Source organism: Gossypium hirsutum, chromosome A03, assembly GCF_007990345.1.
Source record: "Gossypium hirsutum isolate 1008001.06 chromosome A03, Gossypium_hirsutum_v2.1, whole genome shotgun sequence".
In the NCBI taxonomy this organism is placed as follows: domain Eukaryota; kingdom Viridiplantae; phylum Streptophyta; class Magnoliopsida; order Malvales; family Malvaceae; genus Gossypium; species Gossypium hirsutum.
Window position 1 is genome coordinate 90,435,966 of NC_053426.1, and position 17,965 is coordinate 90,453,930.

General features: G+C 35.7%; 2 protein-coding genes across 2 annotated transcripts; both read right to left on the reverse strand.

The window, feature by feature from the left end:
- Positions 1-9,841: 9,841 nt before the first annotated feature.
- On the reverse strand, positions 9,842-12,171 carry LOC107886440 (pentatricopeptide repeat-containing protein At1g71060, mitochondrial). Its single transcript, XM_041097323.1, is given in 3 exon segments — positions 9,842-10,644; positions 10,647-11,841; positions 11,948-12,171. Coding segments are annotated over 2 exon segments (1,641 nt in total). The 5' UTR covers positions 11,821-11,841; positions 11,948-12,171; the 3' UTR covers positions 9,842-10,177.
- A 1,434-nt stretch (positions 12,172-13,605) lies between these two features.
- Positions 13,606-17,587, reverse strand: LOC107886439 (beta-glucuronosyltransferase GlcAT14A). The gene is made up of 4 exons (XM_016810397.2): positions 16,587-17,587; positions 14,777-14,852; positions 14,575-14,690; positions 13,606-14,458 (listed from the first exon to the last, which is right to left on the reverse strand). Exons 1-4 carry the CDS (start codon positions 17,068-17,070, stop codon positions 13,935-13,937), a joined length of 1,200 nt encoding a protein of 399 aa, XP_016665886.1. The 5' UTR covers positions 17,071-17,587; the 3' UTR covers positions 13,606-13,934.
- Between the last annotated feature and the right edge of the window lie 378 nt (positions 17,588-17,965).

Genomic DNA, 17,965 nt, shown 5'->3' on the forward strand with positions numbered 1-17,965 from the left:
CTTCTTAAATTGCTCCCAATAATCATAAAGAGACTCTGATTCTTTTTGCCGTATCCCTACTATCTCTATTCTTAACTTAACTGCATGTGATGTTGGAAAAAACTATTGAGAAACAAACGAGAAAGATTAGCCCAAGTTGCAATAGATCCAGGGGAAGATAAAACAACCATTCCCTAGCGGAATCCGCTAAGGAAAAAGGAAAAGCACGCAATTTGATTTGATCCTCAGTTACCCCTTGAGGTTTCATGCTAAGACAAACCATATGAAACTCTTTCAGATGTTTGTGGGGATTTTCATTTTGCAACCCACGAAAAGTTAGCAGTAACTGGATTAAACCTAATTTCAGTTCAAAATCAGTATCCATAGTAGGATACACGATGCACAATGGCGATTGTTCTACCGGAGCTTCGGCCAATTATTGAATCGTTTGAGCCATAGGTTGATGTGCTAGATTCGGGTTTTCGTTAACCCTAGCGTTAAGCACTTCCTCTGGTGAATCAACTTCTACTTTTCCGCTTTCAAGTGTTTGAGTAGTATTTTTGTTAACCCTAGACTTAACTTCATCGTCGACTTTGATTTCTGGTGGTGGGTTACTTTGAGTCTCAACCACTCCTAACTGCTTTTTCCGTAACTTTGTCTCCTTGCGGTTAGCTCTTGCCTGAATCAAACACAAAAATACATGGAGTGGATCTGGTCATAAGAAATAAAGAACCAAGATTAGTACATTACCAGTCCCGAGCAACGGCGCCAAAATTTGATGCGGTGGTTGAAAGCACCAAAAAATCTTATCCCTATAAAATAGTGAAAAAGAATAGTATGAGGGAAGTAGGGCCAAATCCTTAGGGACTGGATTTGCACAAGTGCTTGTTCCCCGAAATCACGGACAGAATTGTGCCCAAGAAAACCTGCGTACCTGGAGAAGATAAAAAAAAATACAGACTTAAAATTTTTGATTGAATTGAAATTACGAAAATTAAAATTAAAAAGTAGAGATAAATGGAGTTAAGGAAAAAGAGTTCTTATAGAGAGATTCTAACCTCCGATTGTTTCAATCCGCCTTGGGTTCAATCATCAGCTTTTAGGTGATCCTCCTCAAACAGAATAAGCCAGTTATAGTGGAAGAGGATGCCTACGACCACCAGCTCCTAGATTTTAGATTTATGATTTAAAGGAACCTGACTCTAGCTAACAATCGCTTTTTTGGGACCATCTTATACTAGATCATCACTTCTCAATGGCGAATGCCACGCTATTTTGTCTCTTGAGCTCGCCAACCTCTAACGCAGTAAGCTAACGAACCGACTGTGCAACCTTCCCAAAACATATAAAGCGGTCGTTCCTTGCACAAGTTGAAAAGATCACCTTTTAAGGGATATGGTCAGAAGCGTTAGCCCCGTAATGCGGAGAAACGATGAATACTCGTTGAGAAGGCTAAGCACGGATTCTAAGCCTCATGAACCCTTTTTGGGGAATTTCGACAACCTTTAGCTAGATAAGTTTAGTGGCTCGTGATTTTGGGGGAAAAAGAAATAAATGTAATGGAAATAGAATTTTTATTGAATAATATGAAAGGAAATAAGGCTAAACTTTTTGGGGGAGAAAGTGTTTACAGAAAAGATGAGTGAAATTTGTATCACTCCATCCCCTATTTATAATACTAGGAAAGTTATTCTATTCCTAATTAAATTCTAAAAGATAAATACAAATAAATAAAGATAATTAAATATAAATAAAGATAAAAGCTAAAATTAATTCTAAATAATAATCCTTAATAATTATCCTAATATAATTAGAATTTAAATAGAGTCTTGTGCTATAAAATCTCTTCTTTGCACTTTTGCCCCAAATCTTCCACAATTTATATTTTCGGCACCACCTCTTGCATGTTGGGCCATTTTATCTTTAAATTCACGCTTTTAGCCTCTAAATTTCCTTTTGCCTTCAATTTAGTCCCTATAAGATAAAAAGCCATAAATAACTCAAATTAGTAGGATCATACTCAAAATAAACATATAATTAATATATAAAAATATGTAATTCTAGAGTATTATCAAAATGTAAAATATTATAGTTTGATATTCAGTTTATTCAAATTATTTGAGTTATTCGAATTCGAAAATTTAACTCGATTCAACTCGAAATTCAAAAAAAATTGAGTTGACTCGAATAACTCAATTCATTTAACTCAAAATTCAAAATTTTTCGAGTTGAATCGAGTTTTGCTCACCTCTACACACGGGTGTGTGGCTAGTCCGTGTGGATCACACGGCCTCACACACGCCATGTCCCCCTTAAAATCCCAAAACTCCACTTCTCACACGGTCTGAGTCTCCCCACACGGTTGTGTGGCCCTTGCATTTTATTTTGCCTTTGCACGACGTATCGCACATGGTCTAGGGCTCTCCACGCTGTTTGTTCACACAACCGTGTGGCCCCTAAATCTCAAAATTACAGGTTTGTCATATTCTTTACTATTTTTTTCAAATTAGTCCTTGATTAATTTTTAATGACATTTAGAGAAATAGATTTTGTAATTAGGTCCTAGATTAGGAATAGAACAATGAGATATATGGATGATTAAATTTACTAATTGAATTACTCTTGATTGATTGCTTGAATAGTGAATAATGTTACATGTATTTTATAAATACCCAATTGAATGATCTGAATGCCTAAATTGTTGGCAAAATGGATGCCTAATTTATTCATGATGGTCATTGATTGGTTATGAGATAAAAAGTAAACGATATATTGATTGAATGTCTTGGAATGTATTTATATTACATTTGCATGGGTTGGGTTGATATGATTAGAGGAAGAACTGGCAGTATATATGCATTTAAACGTTTGTTGTGTACTTACTATTACAGCAAGTTCCAACTACGAAGGTCTCGCTGTGTACCCACAGTTATAGCAAACCCTGACTGCGACGTTTTCACTATGCTCTCACGATCCCTCTGACAACTCTTATCAGCAAAATGGTCGTGTTTCCGCAGTTACTAGCAGCTTTTATCTGTAATTACCTGAATCCGTATGTGGTATTAAGTCCACAAATTAGAGTAATGGTGGAGGGAGTTTGAGGGAACTCCCAATTTGGAGCGCTAGTGGTTAGGGGTACGACAACCGATTTTTAAACCTATTTCTGTACGACATGTTTGACAATTTATACATAAATGACTGAATTACTTGATGAAACGATTGAACTGATTTATGTGCATATATCTTTTGTGAATAGTATGAATAACTTTGAAATTGATTTAAATGATTGTCTATGTTTGAGAATATTACTATTAGTTGACTAAAGTAGCAGCATCGAATTACCGTATTTGAAATTGACAAATAATTATAACTGATTGCTATTCTTGAAAATGAGGTAGGATGTTATTTAATGTTTTAAAAAATAAATGAATGATTTGGTTCCATAGCTCACTCCCCCTAATTTTCATCTTTACATATAGCCCTTTAGGCTAGGACGCAGACATGACACTTGGATGGTCTCAACTGTTGTTTCATCTTTATTTCTGTTAATGTTATTATTTTTAATTCCTTAAGAGGTTGAGTTATTTTTCGTTTTCTGTTATTGTGAACCGTGGTTTGGGTTTAGTTTTAATTTAATTGTTAGATGCATCCAATTTAGTATAGGTTATAAGAATTAGGTTATTAATTGTTAATATTTGATTAAACCGAATTGTTTTTTTAAAAAGACTTACGTTTTAATTCTGTTGCTAACTCTAATAAGTTTAACTAGAATATAAATTGTAAATCACCTGAATAAACTAGAGTTTTAAATGAAAATTGATTTTGATAAAGGCCAAGCCACTTCGATGGTTAATGTAATCTCTCGAATTCGAGTCTACTGTTTACGCTAGGTTAGGGAAGTTACATGATCAATTCGACCATTAGTCCGGTTTTGAAAAATTGGTTAGAATATTTCATTTTGGCATATGTTGATAGTTGGATAATGAAATTTTAGTTTGATAAAAATTTTAGATAATAAAATATCCATTCAATCTATAAAATTCCTTTCTAGCCTACCTTATCTTTGGATTTTTTAGGTAAAAGGTCTAAATAGCCAAAAACTGGTAGTATCAACAATCACAAATTCGTGGATCTCATCAAGAAAATCCACATTAAAAGTAAAATCATCAAAAGTCTTAAGTCCTAGCCAATTTAAACGATCGACAGTCCTATTACCCAAATGGACTACATAAGAAAATCAAAAGACAAAAATAAACGTTTAAACAAATGAGCCTCATACATGTAAGAGCCCAAGAAAGAAATATCATCCAAACTAGAATGAAGTTTTGAAATTACAGGAGCGCAATTAGATTCGAGCACAAGATGAAGATTGAACACATATTCCCATTTTAAAAAATAAATTTGTGTTTTTATAAGATTTTAATCAACAAATGTTGAAAGCAGTAGTAAGATGCATTTTAGTGTTTGAGAAAAAAAGTCAATTTTGAACTATAAAGATGACATTATTGGAAAGACAGTCAGGAATCTCTAAAAAATATATTTACGAACCCTAAAATGAATATAAAAAAAGGTTAACATATATCGAGACACATGAACTTGATAATTTATATCTACTTGGTACTTAAACTTGGAAATCGCAAATCAACTTAGTATTTTTTTAGGTACTTGACTAATGTCATTGAAATACACTAACATGACATTGATGTTTTGTTACAGTTGTGTAACCCGAATCCTGTCACTTGTTAAAGAAATAAAATAGAGAGGAAAAATAGGGGGATTTGTAGGGGCAAAAGATTGTAGCCCACCTTCAGATCCCCATTAAGCACCAAACGGGACTGGGGGTGCTAGGGCGGAGCCCTCGCTATACGGACCATGCTACACAAGTTGAATCCATATAAGACTAAACTTCTTCCATTAGACATTGATTATAATAGAGTTGTTTAACCCTTAAATAGATATAGTGAAACTCCTCTTGTATCATGTGGTTTTTCAACATTAGTGAATTTCTCCTCATTTGCCCGTGGTTTTTCCCGATAAGGGTTTTCTACGTAAAATTTGTGTGTTCATATTTTTCTTTCTTATTACTTTGTGATCATTCTTATTGCCATTATTAACGTTAAATATAACGATGGCCAATAGCATGTTGACACATGACAACCTTATATTTTGACAAGTGGCAAAAAAATTTAAAAACAAAGAATATTAAAACACTGTAATTTTTTTTACCATGTATCAAAATTTGAGGCTACCACATGTCGCTACACTATTGGTCATCAACGCCACATTAACGTATTATTACAATGTTAATCAGTACTTAAAAAAAGTATCAAGTTGATTTAGGTACCAATTAAGTAAAAAAAAATTAAGTATTAAGGAGATATAAATTTCCAAATTTAGATATATTTGTATATGTTAACCTTATAAAAAGATACTTTAATTTTAAAAACAACAGGAAAATTATATTAAAAAATAGAATGAAAGTATTTAGTTTTCACGTATCCCTACCTGTACAAGTATAGCCCCACTCGTGCCCTCCATATTGTACAAGGCCTATTATTTACTAGATAAGTCATAAACTCTGACACCAAGAAGTGTTATTATTATTGCCTACTTAACTTTGCTAACTTTTCTTTAGAAATTCTTACATTGTTAAAATGTCTATTGTTTGGCTCGACTATACTTCCATTTGCATTAGGACACGTGATAGGCCAAAAAGATGCTTGAACAGTAAGTTTGCCTTTAGCAAGTAGGAAAATCACCTGCAAGCTCACCCTCCCGAGATGATTACCTGGGCCTTAGATGGCCTAATATTCATTGAGAACATGAAGTCATTGGTCACCAAACATCATATGGTCTCAACTACTTTATTTCATCAGAGTCTGAATGAATGAAGGGTTTTATCCTCTCATAAACATCCTCATCTCATCAAAGACATTTCTTCTTACACACTCCATAATGATGACTAGATGGCAGGTCCAACATGTTAACACCATATTACACATGATCTTTTCCTATAAATACCTTCAAGAATGATGAAGATGGATTAACCCTTCAAAAACACGAAGATTACATCTTGCCAACACCCATATTACACATGATCTTTTCCTATAAATACTTTCAAGAATGATGAAGATGGATCGAGCCTTCAAAAGCACTACGATTACATCTTGCCAACACCCTTTTAGCCCTCAGCCTTCAAGTTCTCTACACTATCACTTTCCAGAACCTTCGGCTACCTACAATGACTGGATGAATGGCATCCACAATAATAACTCTTCTCTCTTCTATATTCTTCTCTTTTTGTATAATTGTATCAACAATTGGTGTGGTAAGCGTCAAAGACATGGTGTCCTCAAATGATCAACCTAACCAGACCAACAATCCGACTAACCAAGTCAATTCTTTCACTCCACTCAACGCTCCCATCTCACCTGTTTCAAGTATTTCTACTAGTTTGAACTCTACACAGACCTTCCTTCTGCCTTCATTCTTGTTGAAACTCATTTGCAATTGCAAGTGTCCTCCTCTCTACATTAGAGCAACTAGTGAAAGCTCTAAAAAAATCCATCAGACTCCAACCCTACTGTTCATGTTACACCAATAGGAAATGATTTTCCAACCACTTTGACTCCCTCAACAGTTGTAGTGCCTCCGTCACAGCCTAGTGTAACTTCTCCTAGGCCTTTTGACCATATAACCCGCTCTTTGTAAAAAGTTGTAACCTATCTTACAGCCACACCTCATCCCCCAACCGTGACGCCTATTCTACTATAGCGGTCTCACCAACAGGCATCAGGACCTTAGCATCATGACTTAGAGACTCAAGAGAAACTACGGCATTTGGAAAAGCAATTCTTTTAGCGAAAACGTTGATTCAAGAAGTAGCAGGAACAACAACCAAAAGAATACTCAGAATGAGCAGCTTATTGCGAACTAAGTTGCACTTGAGGAAAGAAAATCTAAAACTTCAATAGCATGAAACTCAATTTGCACTCTAAAGGGATAACAAGCACAATAATTTGGAATGTCGACCTCTCGGTGGCATCCTAAGCTCCTTGGAAAAACAACTCAAAGTTTTTAAGGCTAAGCTAATACAAAAGGTAAAAAAGGGAAGATTAAACAAATCTATCTAGAATTATTCCAATAGACCATTGGCACCCAAAGTTCTAGAAAATCGCATCTACCTTTCAAGTTTATGAAGTTCTGATATAACGAATTATGAGATCCAAAAGACCACTTGGCCCGGTATAATAACTACATGAATATACTAGAAGCATCTGATGGAGTGAAGTGTAGAGCCCTTTCCATGACTTTTTCACAATAGCCTGACAATGGTACCTATCACTACCTTGAAGATCAATCCATTCTTTTGATTAGTTGGTTGAGCAGGTCATGACCCTTTTTTTAGCCAACAAGACACTCCAACAATCCCCGGCATATTTGATAATCATCCAGTAAGAAGTGAATGAATCCCTATGTGATTACGTTAAAATATTTAGTGCTCCAGCATGACAACAAAGGAAGTCACTGATGAATGGGCCATTCAGGCCTCTATTGTCGGGACCTCTCATCAGTACCTAAGATGCATCATCATTGGGAACCCTCTAACCAAACTCTCCCATCTCTATAAAATGGTGCACAAATTTTAAGAATGAGATGAGGTTAGAAAAATCCGTGCTAACTTCTCCATATTAGCATCTGGCCAAAGCAACCTTCCACAAAGATCACCTTGTAAGAGATTTCAAGACTATAAGCAACCAAGGACCATCAACAACCAAGGACTAGTTTAGAACTCCAAACCTGACATTGGCCAAAGCAACCTTCCACAAAGATCACCTCGTAAGAGATTTCAAGACTATCAGCAGTCAAGGACCATTAGCAGCCTATGACCAGTTTAGAACTCCAAACCTGACATAACACCAATACGGAACTTCTTACAATGGAGTTCATAATAGAAAAAGATGTTCACATAAAACAATGGAGAACAACCTTACAACAAAGGTATTAGTAATCCCTTAAATTTGCCTACCATTATATATGAGAATGTCCGGGCCAAATAACCCAAGCAAGGTTAAGAGCAAGATCTATAAAACATAAAACTCCTATGCGGTGTATGATATACGGCGAAAAGAAAATGCAAATGTTTCCTATGTTTTCTCCCTTCCTTCCCCATTCTCTTGACAACTGAAGAATTCACCAGATGGGCAACATTAATTCAACTAATAAAGCTACAATTTTAAACAACAAAATATACCAAAACATACCAACAAACACCTGTTGTATTCTGTGGAGGCAGCAACAATCAGTTGCTATGATCGGTTCCAGTAGTAGCTTAAAGAATAGTGGTAGCAACTCACGGCATAAAAATGCTAGAAGTTGACAGCAATATTAGAAACTATATTATTGTTTTACTTAGTTCGGTGCAAGCTACTTATTCAGTAGCTAAGTTTCAAAAATTTAAAAGCAAATTATTTTTGTCCCTTTTTGTAGCTGGTCAAAGACCAAGCATGAAGTGAAAGTTGTATCGACGCATAACCCCTTCAATTGCCACACTAAGCTTTCAATTGACACCTAGCTTATGCCATGTAACTATCCTGTTTCTAGCTTTAAATATCTCACTATCAACGAATTGTGTAGACATTAGGCCACATGTTTTAATTAGCCAAGTATCTTATTTTCATTTACATGTAGCTCAATTCAAATATATAGTGTGGATTTTTGTAAGTCGTAGATTTGACCGTTTGAATTCACCTGATTTTGAGCGCAATCTTCGAAGCAAAATGTGTGAACTACTGCTTCTGTTTTCTTTGTTGGTATTTATTTTGGGGAGGATATATGGATGTGATGGAGATAGAAAGCCGCAAGTTTCACATTATTATTTGATCAAAGTAGCTCTCTTGGTTTTTATTCCAGCCAGTTTTAGCTTTGTTTTAGTTTTATGTAAAACATGAAAGGGCTTAAAATCAAATAAGGTTACATCTGAATTTGATTAAGTAATTAATACATGATCCTTAAAAAACCATTTTAGTTTTCAATATAATCCTTAAAGAAACATACATTTAATGAAATGGGGTCTAATATTGAAGAATTTTAGGTGAAACAAGGACCCTTTCCGTTCTATATAGCTTACGTAAAGTCTAAGTCTTCTTCGCTATATGTAAGGCCAATCGGAGGACGATTTCATGGTTTATAGTGCTCCCAAACTCTAGTAATTACTCTTATGTCATTTTCCATTGGTATGGCATATTTCATTCAGTTGATAACTGCTCAAACTCATCAAATGCCTTAAATATGAGCCTTGGCAGCCCCTTTTCATCTTCTAGAGTCGATTACACCTTTGAAAAAAGCAGTTTAATCCAAAAGAAAAGATAATTAAATCTTGCTAATGGCTTACATCTCAAGCTCTCACCACAATTGAATCATTCATTGCACTAACCACTCAATATGCATAGCTTGCGGAGAAAAATTGCGGAGTCTAGATTCTGGCCAGTAGAACCATTTTCAAAGCTCCTTATACCTTCCATCAAAATCATATAGATTTACCAATTACAAAGGCAAAAACTAAAACATATTAGTCAGAGAAGGTGATGAGATTGAAAGGAAGAGAGAGTCCGGCTTGATTGAGAAAGTGAAAGATGAGATAAAAGGCAACCCAACCTGCCATCTCCCCTTTGTTCAATCTGAACCTTAGAGGTGATAAGATTTTGGATTATCAGTAATTTACAAGTTATCCGAATTGAGAGGGGAATATACTTCTAAAATTGAAGACAATAAATACTTCAGCAATATTTTTCCGCACTTAAAATTTCATATATAAGCATAAGGATAGATGCAATCTAATATCTAAAAAGGATATTGGATATTCAGATAGCCCCCCTTACTGAGCATGATTCGAAGAAACAATATTGAAGAGGCTAAAAGGATGTAGTTTTTGGCATATATAAAAGATGACTTACTGCAAAGCCTTGGACACTGTCTTTCCAGATACAAACTGAATCCGAGACCATAGCTTTGAAACTGCAAAATTTTCAACATGTAAATAGCCAAGGTAAGGATAAAAGAAATTGCCACAAAGCCGCACATTTTGATTCTTATCAAAGCTACCAGATACCAAATAGTAGCCCAGATCCTGTCACTAGGAAACACTGAAGGTGCTGTATGAACCTGAAGGGCACCAGCATACAGCTCACATTCTTTCTCACTTCTGGTCTCGAACAACTAACGGAGTTCCCCTCAGCTTATTGATTTTCCGAGTCAAATTTAAAGCTTCATCCTTCTTCCCCTCATCAAGTAGAGCCTGTTTCAGATTACTAAACATCTTGGCCGGAGGTCGAATACCTGCATCCAACATTTCCTGAAAATATTTGCAAGCTTCACCTAACTTGTCCTTGTGACACAAACTGGTAATTAAATCAGAGTACATATGCATCCCTGGAAGCACTCCCTTGGCCTTCATCTGATCCCAAACCTGCTTTGCCAAATCCACTCGATCCTCGTTGCAGAACATCCTTACTATAATTTCGTAAGTACTCACAGTTGGCTCACAGCCCGGCTCATTCGACATTTTCTGGAATCTGAAGTAAGCCTCATTCGTCCTCCGAGCCTTTATTAAGTGATGAAGAATTATATCGTAAGTTCTCGAATTTGGACCAGCCGAATGTTTCTCATTTCATCTATCACTTGAAATGCATCATCTATTCGCATTGACCAACAATAAGCCCCAACAAGGGAATTATAAGTAGGAGCTTCTGGAGTAAAACCGCAACTCTTGAAACGTTCAAAAAACTCCAGAGCTTCACTTAACCTCTTCTCTGAACCTAATCCATTAATCAAAGTACAATAAACATGAGGTGTTGGCTTGCAATTCTTTGCCTCCATCTCATGAAATAACTCAATGGCTGCATCATACTTCTTCGCCTTACAATACGCACTGATCAAAATACCATAAGTCACAACATCTGGCTCGAAACCGTCATATTTCATCTCTAGGTAAACCTCGTCTAACCTCAACAAGTTGTGTTCTTTTCCCCACCCTTCCAACAAAATCGTGTAAGACTTTATATCGGGAACAAACCTTCTCTTTTTCATTTTATCAAACACTTTGTTTGCTTTCTCAACATGTCTGGACTTACACAGAGTATCAAGCAATCTATTGAAATCCGATGTTTCAAGCTTGAAACCGAACTCTTCCATCCTCTCAAAAGCCTCTATAGCCTCTTCAACCTTCCGGGCTCTTGCGTGCCGCCTTGAGATCAATGCAAAAGTATCTTTATTCAGTAATTTTCTACTCTTCATTTCATTCACCAAACTCCATATTAATTTGAACTGCTTAATCTTACCCAAAGCTTCAATCAAAGCATTGTAGCTTTCTGTGTTATATTTAAACCCTTTTTGCTTCTCTGCCCATGTAAAAAATGACAAAGCAATGACACCCGCATTGCTTAGCCTCTTCAAAACCTCTACAACAAGTGAAGGAGACACTTCAATTGAAGCATCTTCGAGCAATTTACCGGCATGAGAACCAGAGTGGGTGGAGAGGAGTGTGCAAATTCTGGTAGCGTCTTGTTCGAATTTGGGTTCTGCAGGGTTCTTTTCATAGTGTTCGACAGACAAATGTTTCGGCGTTAAATCCTCATGGATCGATCTATAGATGATATGATGAGGAGTTGAGGAATAACCAAATGAGGTTTCATGGCCTGGAAGTGAGTTACGATTGAAAATTCGACGTTCGACGGATTGCTTTGAGTAGGTAGGGAGTGATCGTGTGAAAAGAGCTGCAGCAATGGGTTTTCTGTGGGTTTTTGACAGTAAATTCAGAAATCGAAGGAGACTCATTTTCATGTTTGAGGGCTCACCTCCTACCTGTTTGTGACAAAAGAAATTACAGAGTCATTAACTTGCAATTTATTCTCAAAGAGAAACTAAAAAGCACATAAGCTAAAATCCAATTAGGAGTAGATATTCTCAACTTTGATTACTCGGGAAGATGACTTGACCACCCCTACCTCCAAGTGTACACGTACAAATTGAAGTATATCAAAGCTATAGAGTTTTAAGCAATTTAAGTCTCATAAACTCTTTTCAACTAAACGATTCAAAGTGAAACATTGAAACATAAGTCTCACTAATCAATTGATGGTTTTCCTTATTTCGGTAGTGGAAAAGGAATGTTATGAATTTCTACCTCGAATTCAAATGTTATCATATTAATGCTTTCCTATTTTTTAAGGATGCTTTCCTATTTTTTAAGGAGAAGATGGTAATTCAGCAAGGGTTTACGTTAAGATCCACATATGAACAGGAACATGAATAGATTATCATCAAGCTCATGAACCTCAAAAAAGTCTTTGATTAATCGGACCATTGTCAGCATATGGACCATAGGTCTTATCAGTATTTCCATATCAAATTTTTTTTATTATAAATAACAATCTAATCTTCTTATTCTATCATATCATTGGGGTTAAAGCTGTGCAGTACAATTTCGTTTTCAATGTCTCTCATGACAATATTGTTAAATGATTTTTCTATGTTAATAGCCATGATACCGAAAGGAAGGAGAGGGAGAAGGATAATTGGAAGAAAAGTAGAGTTAAAAGCTTGCAAAGAATAGACAATGAGATGGCTTTAAGAATAAGGGAAATTTCGGCATTAAAGATAGGAAGTTAGAGATGGTGCATGATTTCAATGAACAAGCATAATGGTTTGTGGAATAACGTAATGCTTCATAATGGGTTATGACGCTTTGGGGTGTTTTTTTTTTTTGGGGACATCATAAAAAATCATTCACCTTTTAAAATGTATTGAAGTAAATATCTATTTATTCTCTGATAATTTCGAAAATTAGTAGAAATCTTCGGCCATTGTGTTTGAATTATTGCATGAATCATTACTTCCTTCTTGTTTCATTAGATGCCTTCACGTCAGAATTGCTTTTGAATGCGACCCTTCTCTGCTACTATTCTTGTTTCAATTTTTCATTCGTCCTTTATACACAATAAGAGGAAGTCAAATCCGTAATTAGCAAATTTTAACTTGATACACAATAAGGGAGTCTCTTCATATGCTTGCAAGGATAATTATGTTAATCTTCAAAAGTTTTAAACTTAGTAAAGACTATGGGAGGGAGACTCTTCGTTGCAGCTAGCAATGTTAATCTTGGAAGTGAAAATTTTAGTTAAAAGGCAGCACACACTAATCGCCTTTGCATTGGGAAAAAAAATGTCGGTTTGGGAGGGAAGAAAATGCATACACAAACTGCCGAAGTTTACAAAGGGGCATGTATATCATTTTGACAATTTTGAATTTTAATTTGTAAATGGCAACCCGAGTGACCTCCTTTTATGAAATTTGTTGTTATTGTACTAGTATCTTTAGCAGTTTTTAACAATGCTCGAATGACTTTAATCACCCTATTTGTTGCTAACCCTTTCAACATTTTGCTTAAATACAGAGAAATAAATTTCTCCCACTCAACGTTCATGATGTTCGGAATAGGTGATTAGCATAACTAAGCTTAAGAATAGGCTTTTCTCAGCTTGATTTCTTTAGTTTACACTCTTCTTTCCACCAATTACCGTCGTCCAATTACTGGTATGAAGAAGAATAACAGAGGCAGAGAAGAGATTTTAATGAAAGAATTTGTCTTTCTAACACAGCCAGCCAAATGAAAGGAGGGGGTAGACCTTACAACAGCATGCAAATGGCAGCTCAAAGAGGAAAGTCCTCCTAACAATGACTTCTGGGTGGCTTTTCACCATTAAAATAATGGAAGCCAACATTGTGGACCAAAACCTCAAATGAATTCACTTGTTTCTCTCTCAACCGTGTTTCAGAGGAAACCCCCCAGAAAAATAGACATACAGAGCAAAAGAATGTATCTAGACATACAGAGCAAAAGAATGTATCTATCTTTTGAACCAAGGTCAACGCAGTGAGTCTATGTAATGTAATATTCACCTGCTTAAGCTGCACTGATTCGACTGTGAATTCCAGTCATCAAGAAGGTTCGTTATGGTTTCTGCAAACTTCTTTGCTTGAGGCCCGGGTTTCAAGACATTTACATCACCCCACTGTGAGCAAGTATCACTCCACCAGCTCTTCCGGCCAGTGCACCATGCCCCTGGGGCAGCTTGGTTTCGCTTGCGCTTGAGGATCTTTTCATCTACCATGTCCAACACAGGATCATCTTCTTTAAACATTCTTGCAAACGCCGCTCCACTTTGTGCCATTTGATCATAATCAGAAATGTTGAGAAAGTGGGGTTCCATCTTTGGAGGATTGTCCCAGATCATATATCTTAAATCACTGTTTACAGTAGTGTTCTTTAACTCCGGTGAATTGCAAATGACAGTATGAAAATAGCTTTCTTCAGATAACATAACATTGTTGAAATACATCAGAAGTGTCCGGGGTAGATTATCCCACCCAAAGATGCAAAATTCCAGAAAGGATCTGCTTAACACAACCCACGGCGAACCTGCAACCCAATGCCAAACTGTAAATGATAGCATCTCCGTAGAAGAAAACAGTCACAAATAGATTTTTATTTCATGAAAAGTAACGGATGAAAATGATACGGATTGCAAACTATGCCTGTGAATATTTTAAAAGCATCAGGCATTGCCCGTTTCTCTGTAGCATAAAAAATTTTGGTCCTCCTTGCTAGGTAAAGCCCCGGGTCAACAACAATAGGCCGAAACCGTTGATCTCTGCATAAAGAACGAACCAATATGATTAGATTTAATTACAATAACAGGAGAATGATCTATAAATCTTATGAGAAGGGTTTGCCTACTCTTTCCACCCAAGGTCATTGTTATGATCAATAAAATTGAGGTCCCTCCTAACAGATGAAAACACATGGGACAAATCTGTGATATGAAATAAAAACAAAAACAAAAACAAAAAAAAAAAAAAAGGTTAGAACAATAAGAACAACAGAAAGATAAGACAAGTAACAAAGGGTGAAACCATAGTGTTCCTGCCATTGAAATTTGAAAGAAGAAATGCAGGTAAAAGGAAGGGCATCATAAATTTTGTTCAATATGACATCGAAGCTTGGCACCAATAATGCATGATTGGTTGTCCCCTGCCTCCTTTGAGAATATTTTTAAGTTTGGAGCTACAGAGAAGCAAAGAATGTGGCATGGGAATTAAGTTTAGGATTTTCTATTTCATTCATTCTAAAGCTTCTCTATCCAAAAACCAAATCAGGTTTTTCAATATAACCTACCAACGATGCGGCGATAAACACCCATTATTTCAGAAGTTTGAATCTGTTCAGATATTAGTTTCAACATGTTAAGTATTTGAAACAATAGAACGTCAAGCCAAAAGGTACATAATAACCATATTCATAGACCTGATTTGTCTAGTTGCAAAAGTGTTACTTTGTCCGGACTCAGCATCCAAGCATAATAAAACAAGCAAAGAACATCAGAAACTCGATCATAGCACTTTCAGCTCCACGAATTAACTTCTTTTGGGCCCTTAAGTAGGTGATTAACCAAAACAGATACAATCTATAGCTAAAGTTTCTGTAGACGAAAAAAACATCACCTATTTCCTGCTAGAAAAGGAAATTATATTATTTAACATTATCTCGGGTTAAAATGATACAAGGGAATCTGCCATGTCCAAATGTTAAAGTGTATTAGCTTAAGGATCTATGTAAAACAACCTATAGTTTGCTAAACTGATGTATCAACCACTATATCTGACCATATCAAAAACAAGCCTAGCTAGAAATCTAAACATTCGGGCATAGGATAAGCAAACCACTGTTACAGGTAGAAAATTGGTCCAAAAGTTTCCTTCATCAAAATTAAAAGTTCTAGCAAAATCAGCAGATCTGAAACCTCATGAATCATCAACATAAATATGCTGAAGTCACCCATTAAGAGAAAAATATGCCAGTCATCCCCCACTGCACAGTTTCCACTATCCAGTCTCTCAATTTGATAGCCTAAGTGTCATGTACATATGGATATGTACTGGAAAATTCGTTCCTTAAAGAGAATCTTCTTTTCAAGAGCCAGGGTGTTTACTAGATGCTTTCTGATCTAATATATTTTCAGGATTTGACTTAAAATCAATAGTAACTAGTCAGAAACATGATCAAATTCAAGAATTTTCCTCGAATCGTATGCAACATTCCCAAATCATATCCTATTTTTAGACTGTAGGAAAGATTTAAGATTTAGAAATGGTGCACCAAATTTTGGCAGAATGAATCCAAGCAAAAGAGCAACTACAACTAGGAGTCAACTATCTATTGTGGTTAATTTATACTAATTTCCCAGAAAAAGCAACCTAAACCAATTCAGAACATCTGCCTAATCCAAGATCATAAAGAGCACCAGAATCAGAAAATCCTAATCCAACATCATAAAGAGCACCAGAATCAGAAAATCTCAAGTCCCATTTCGTATCAAACTGTATATTATGAACTGAGACAATGCAAATTCATCAAAATTTCAAGTAATTCCAATTAAATCAAGATCATGTATATCCAAAGTCAAACTGTTCTCTGAATTCACCTAATTACTCCATATAAGAGAAAAACAACATAAATAATTTTTTAAAAATGAACCCAAATCGCTTACCGTCTTGAGTAAGCAAGGGATAATCCAAAGCACTCAAAGCAATAAACCAATCCCAGCCAGGATCAACCTTCATCAAAATAGCAGCAGCGTGCAAAGTGGAAGCAATATACGAAGAACCCATGTACGAAAACCGATCAGGGTTCCCTATAACATCCACATTTGAAAAGCTCCTAATAGCAGGCACAGATTTCAAAGCCACAACCAAACTATACCGTTCGCCATCAGTGGCATCAGCTCCAAGATGCAATACATAACGATTCCTGGGGTGATAGACAGCAAGGAGTAACCTAAAGATCCGATCTTTATCACCTTTTCCACCAAATATATAATACCCAAAAGCTGGTGGATATGGAAGGCCGAGTTGGACTAGTGAAGGGAAAGGTCTAGGGGAGCTGAAAGGTGAGATCGAGTAAAGTACGAGGAGGAGGACGGAGAGAAATGTAAGGGAAAGAAGACTGAAAAACCATTTCCTTTCAGCTCCCATAACAAAAGTGTTTTAAGGTCTTCAAAAATTGTGGTAAAATTAGATTCAAAGATTGACTTTTGAGCATATGTGTTTGTTGACGGTCGAATGAGGAAATCCGGGTTGAATTTGGATTTTGAAGATGTTACAGGAGAAAGGTCGGATCTCTGGTTCCACAAGACTGAAAACCATTGATGATAAAATCTAGATCAGCACAGTAAAGCTCTTTTTTGTTTTTTGTTTTTTGCTCAATTCTCTCTCTCCCTCTCTCTCTCTCACTCTATCTTGCTGTAATGCCAATCAAAATGATTATAGCATTTTTCTTTTCTCTCCTTTTCTCTTGCTTGTTTGTGTAAAATGTTCAAATCCTTGGTTTGTTTTGATGATGAAATGAATTCTTTTTTATTTTGGAGGTGAAAGAGTTAACTAGGGTTAGGGTTTTTTATTCTATTTTTTCTCTTTCAGGTTAGATTTGGCTTAGGTGGAGAGAAAGAACATTTGAAGTTTCAATCTGTGGATCTTCTGATCTTTACGATTTGATTTGTTTTTTTTCTGATAAGGTATAATAATCCATTTTACCCTTTAACTTTAAAAAAAAATTATTATTTATTTATTTTTTCATTTTTTAAATTATTAAATTTACGTTTATGAAATCATCCTAAAATAAGTGATAAATAAATGAATTAAAAATTAATGAAAAATAAAAGAAAAAAAAATTCAAAGTCTATGCATTCTGATAATTAGATCCAAAATAAGATATTAAGGGTAAACTCCGTTTTTTTCCTCTTTTGGGTGGGTCCAAAAACACAAAACCAGAGTTGCGCGTCAAGTAACGCGCTTCCGTGAAGGCAATCCCTGGATTAAGTTAATTTAAAAGATACAGATCTAGATTTGCTAAACTCCTTTAGAAAGGTGG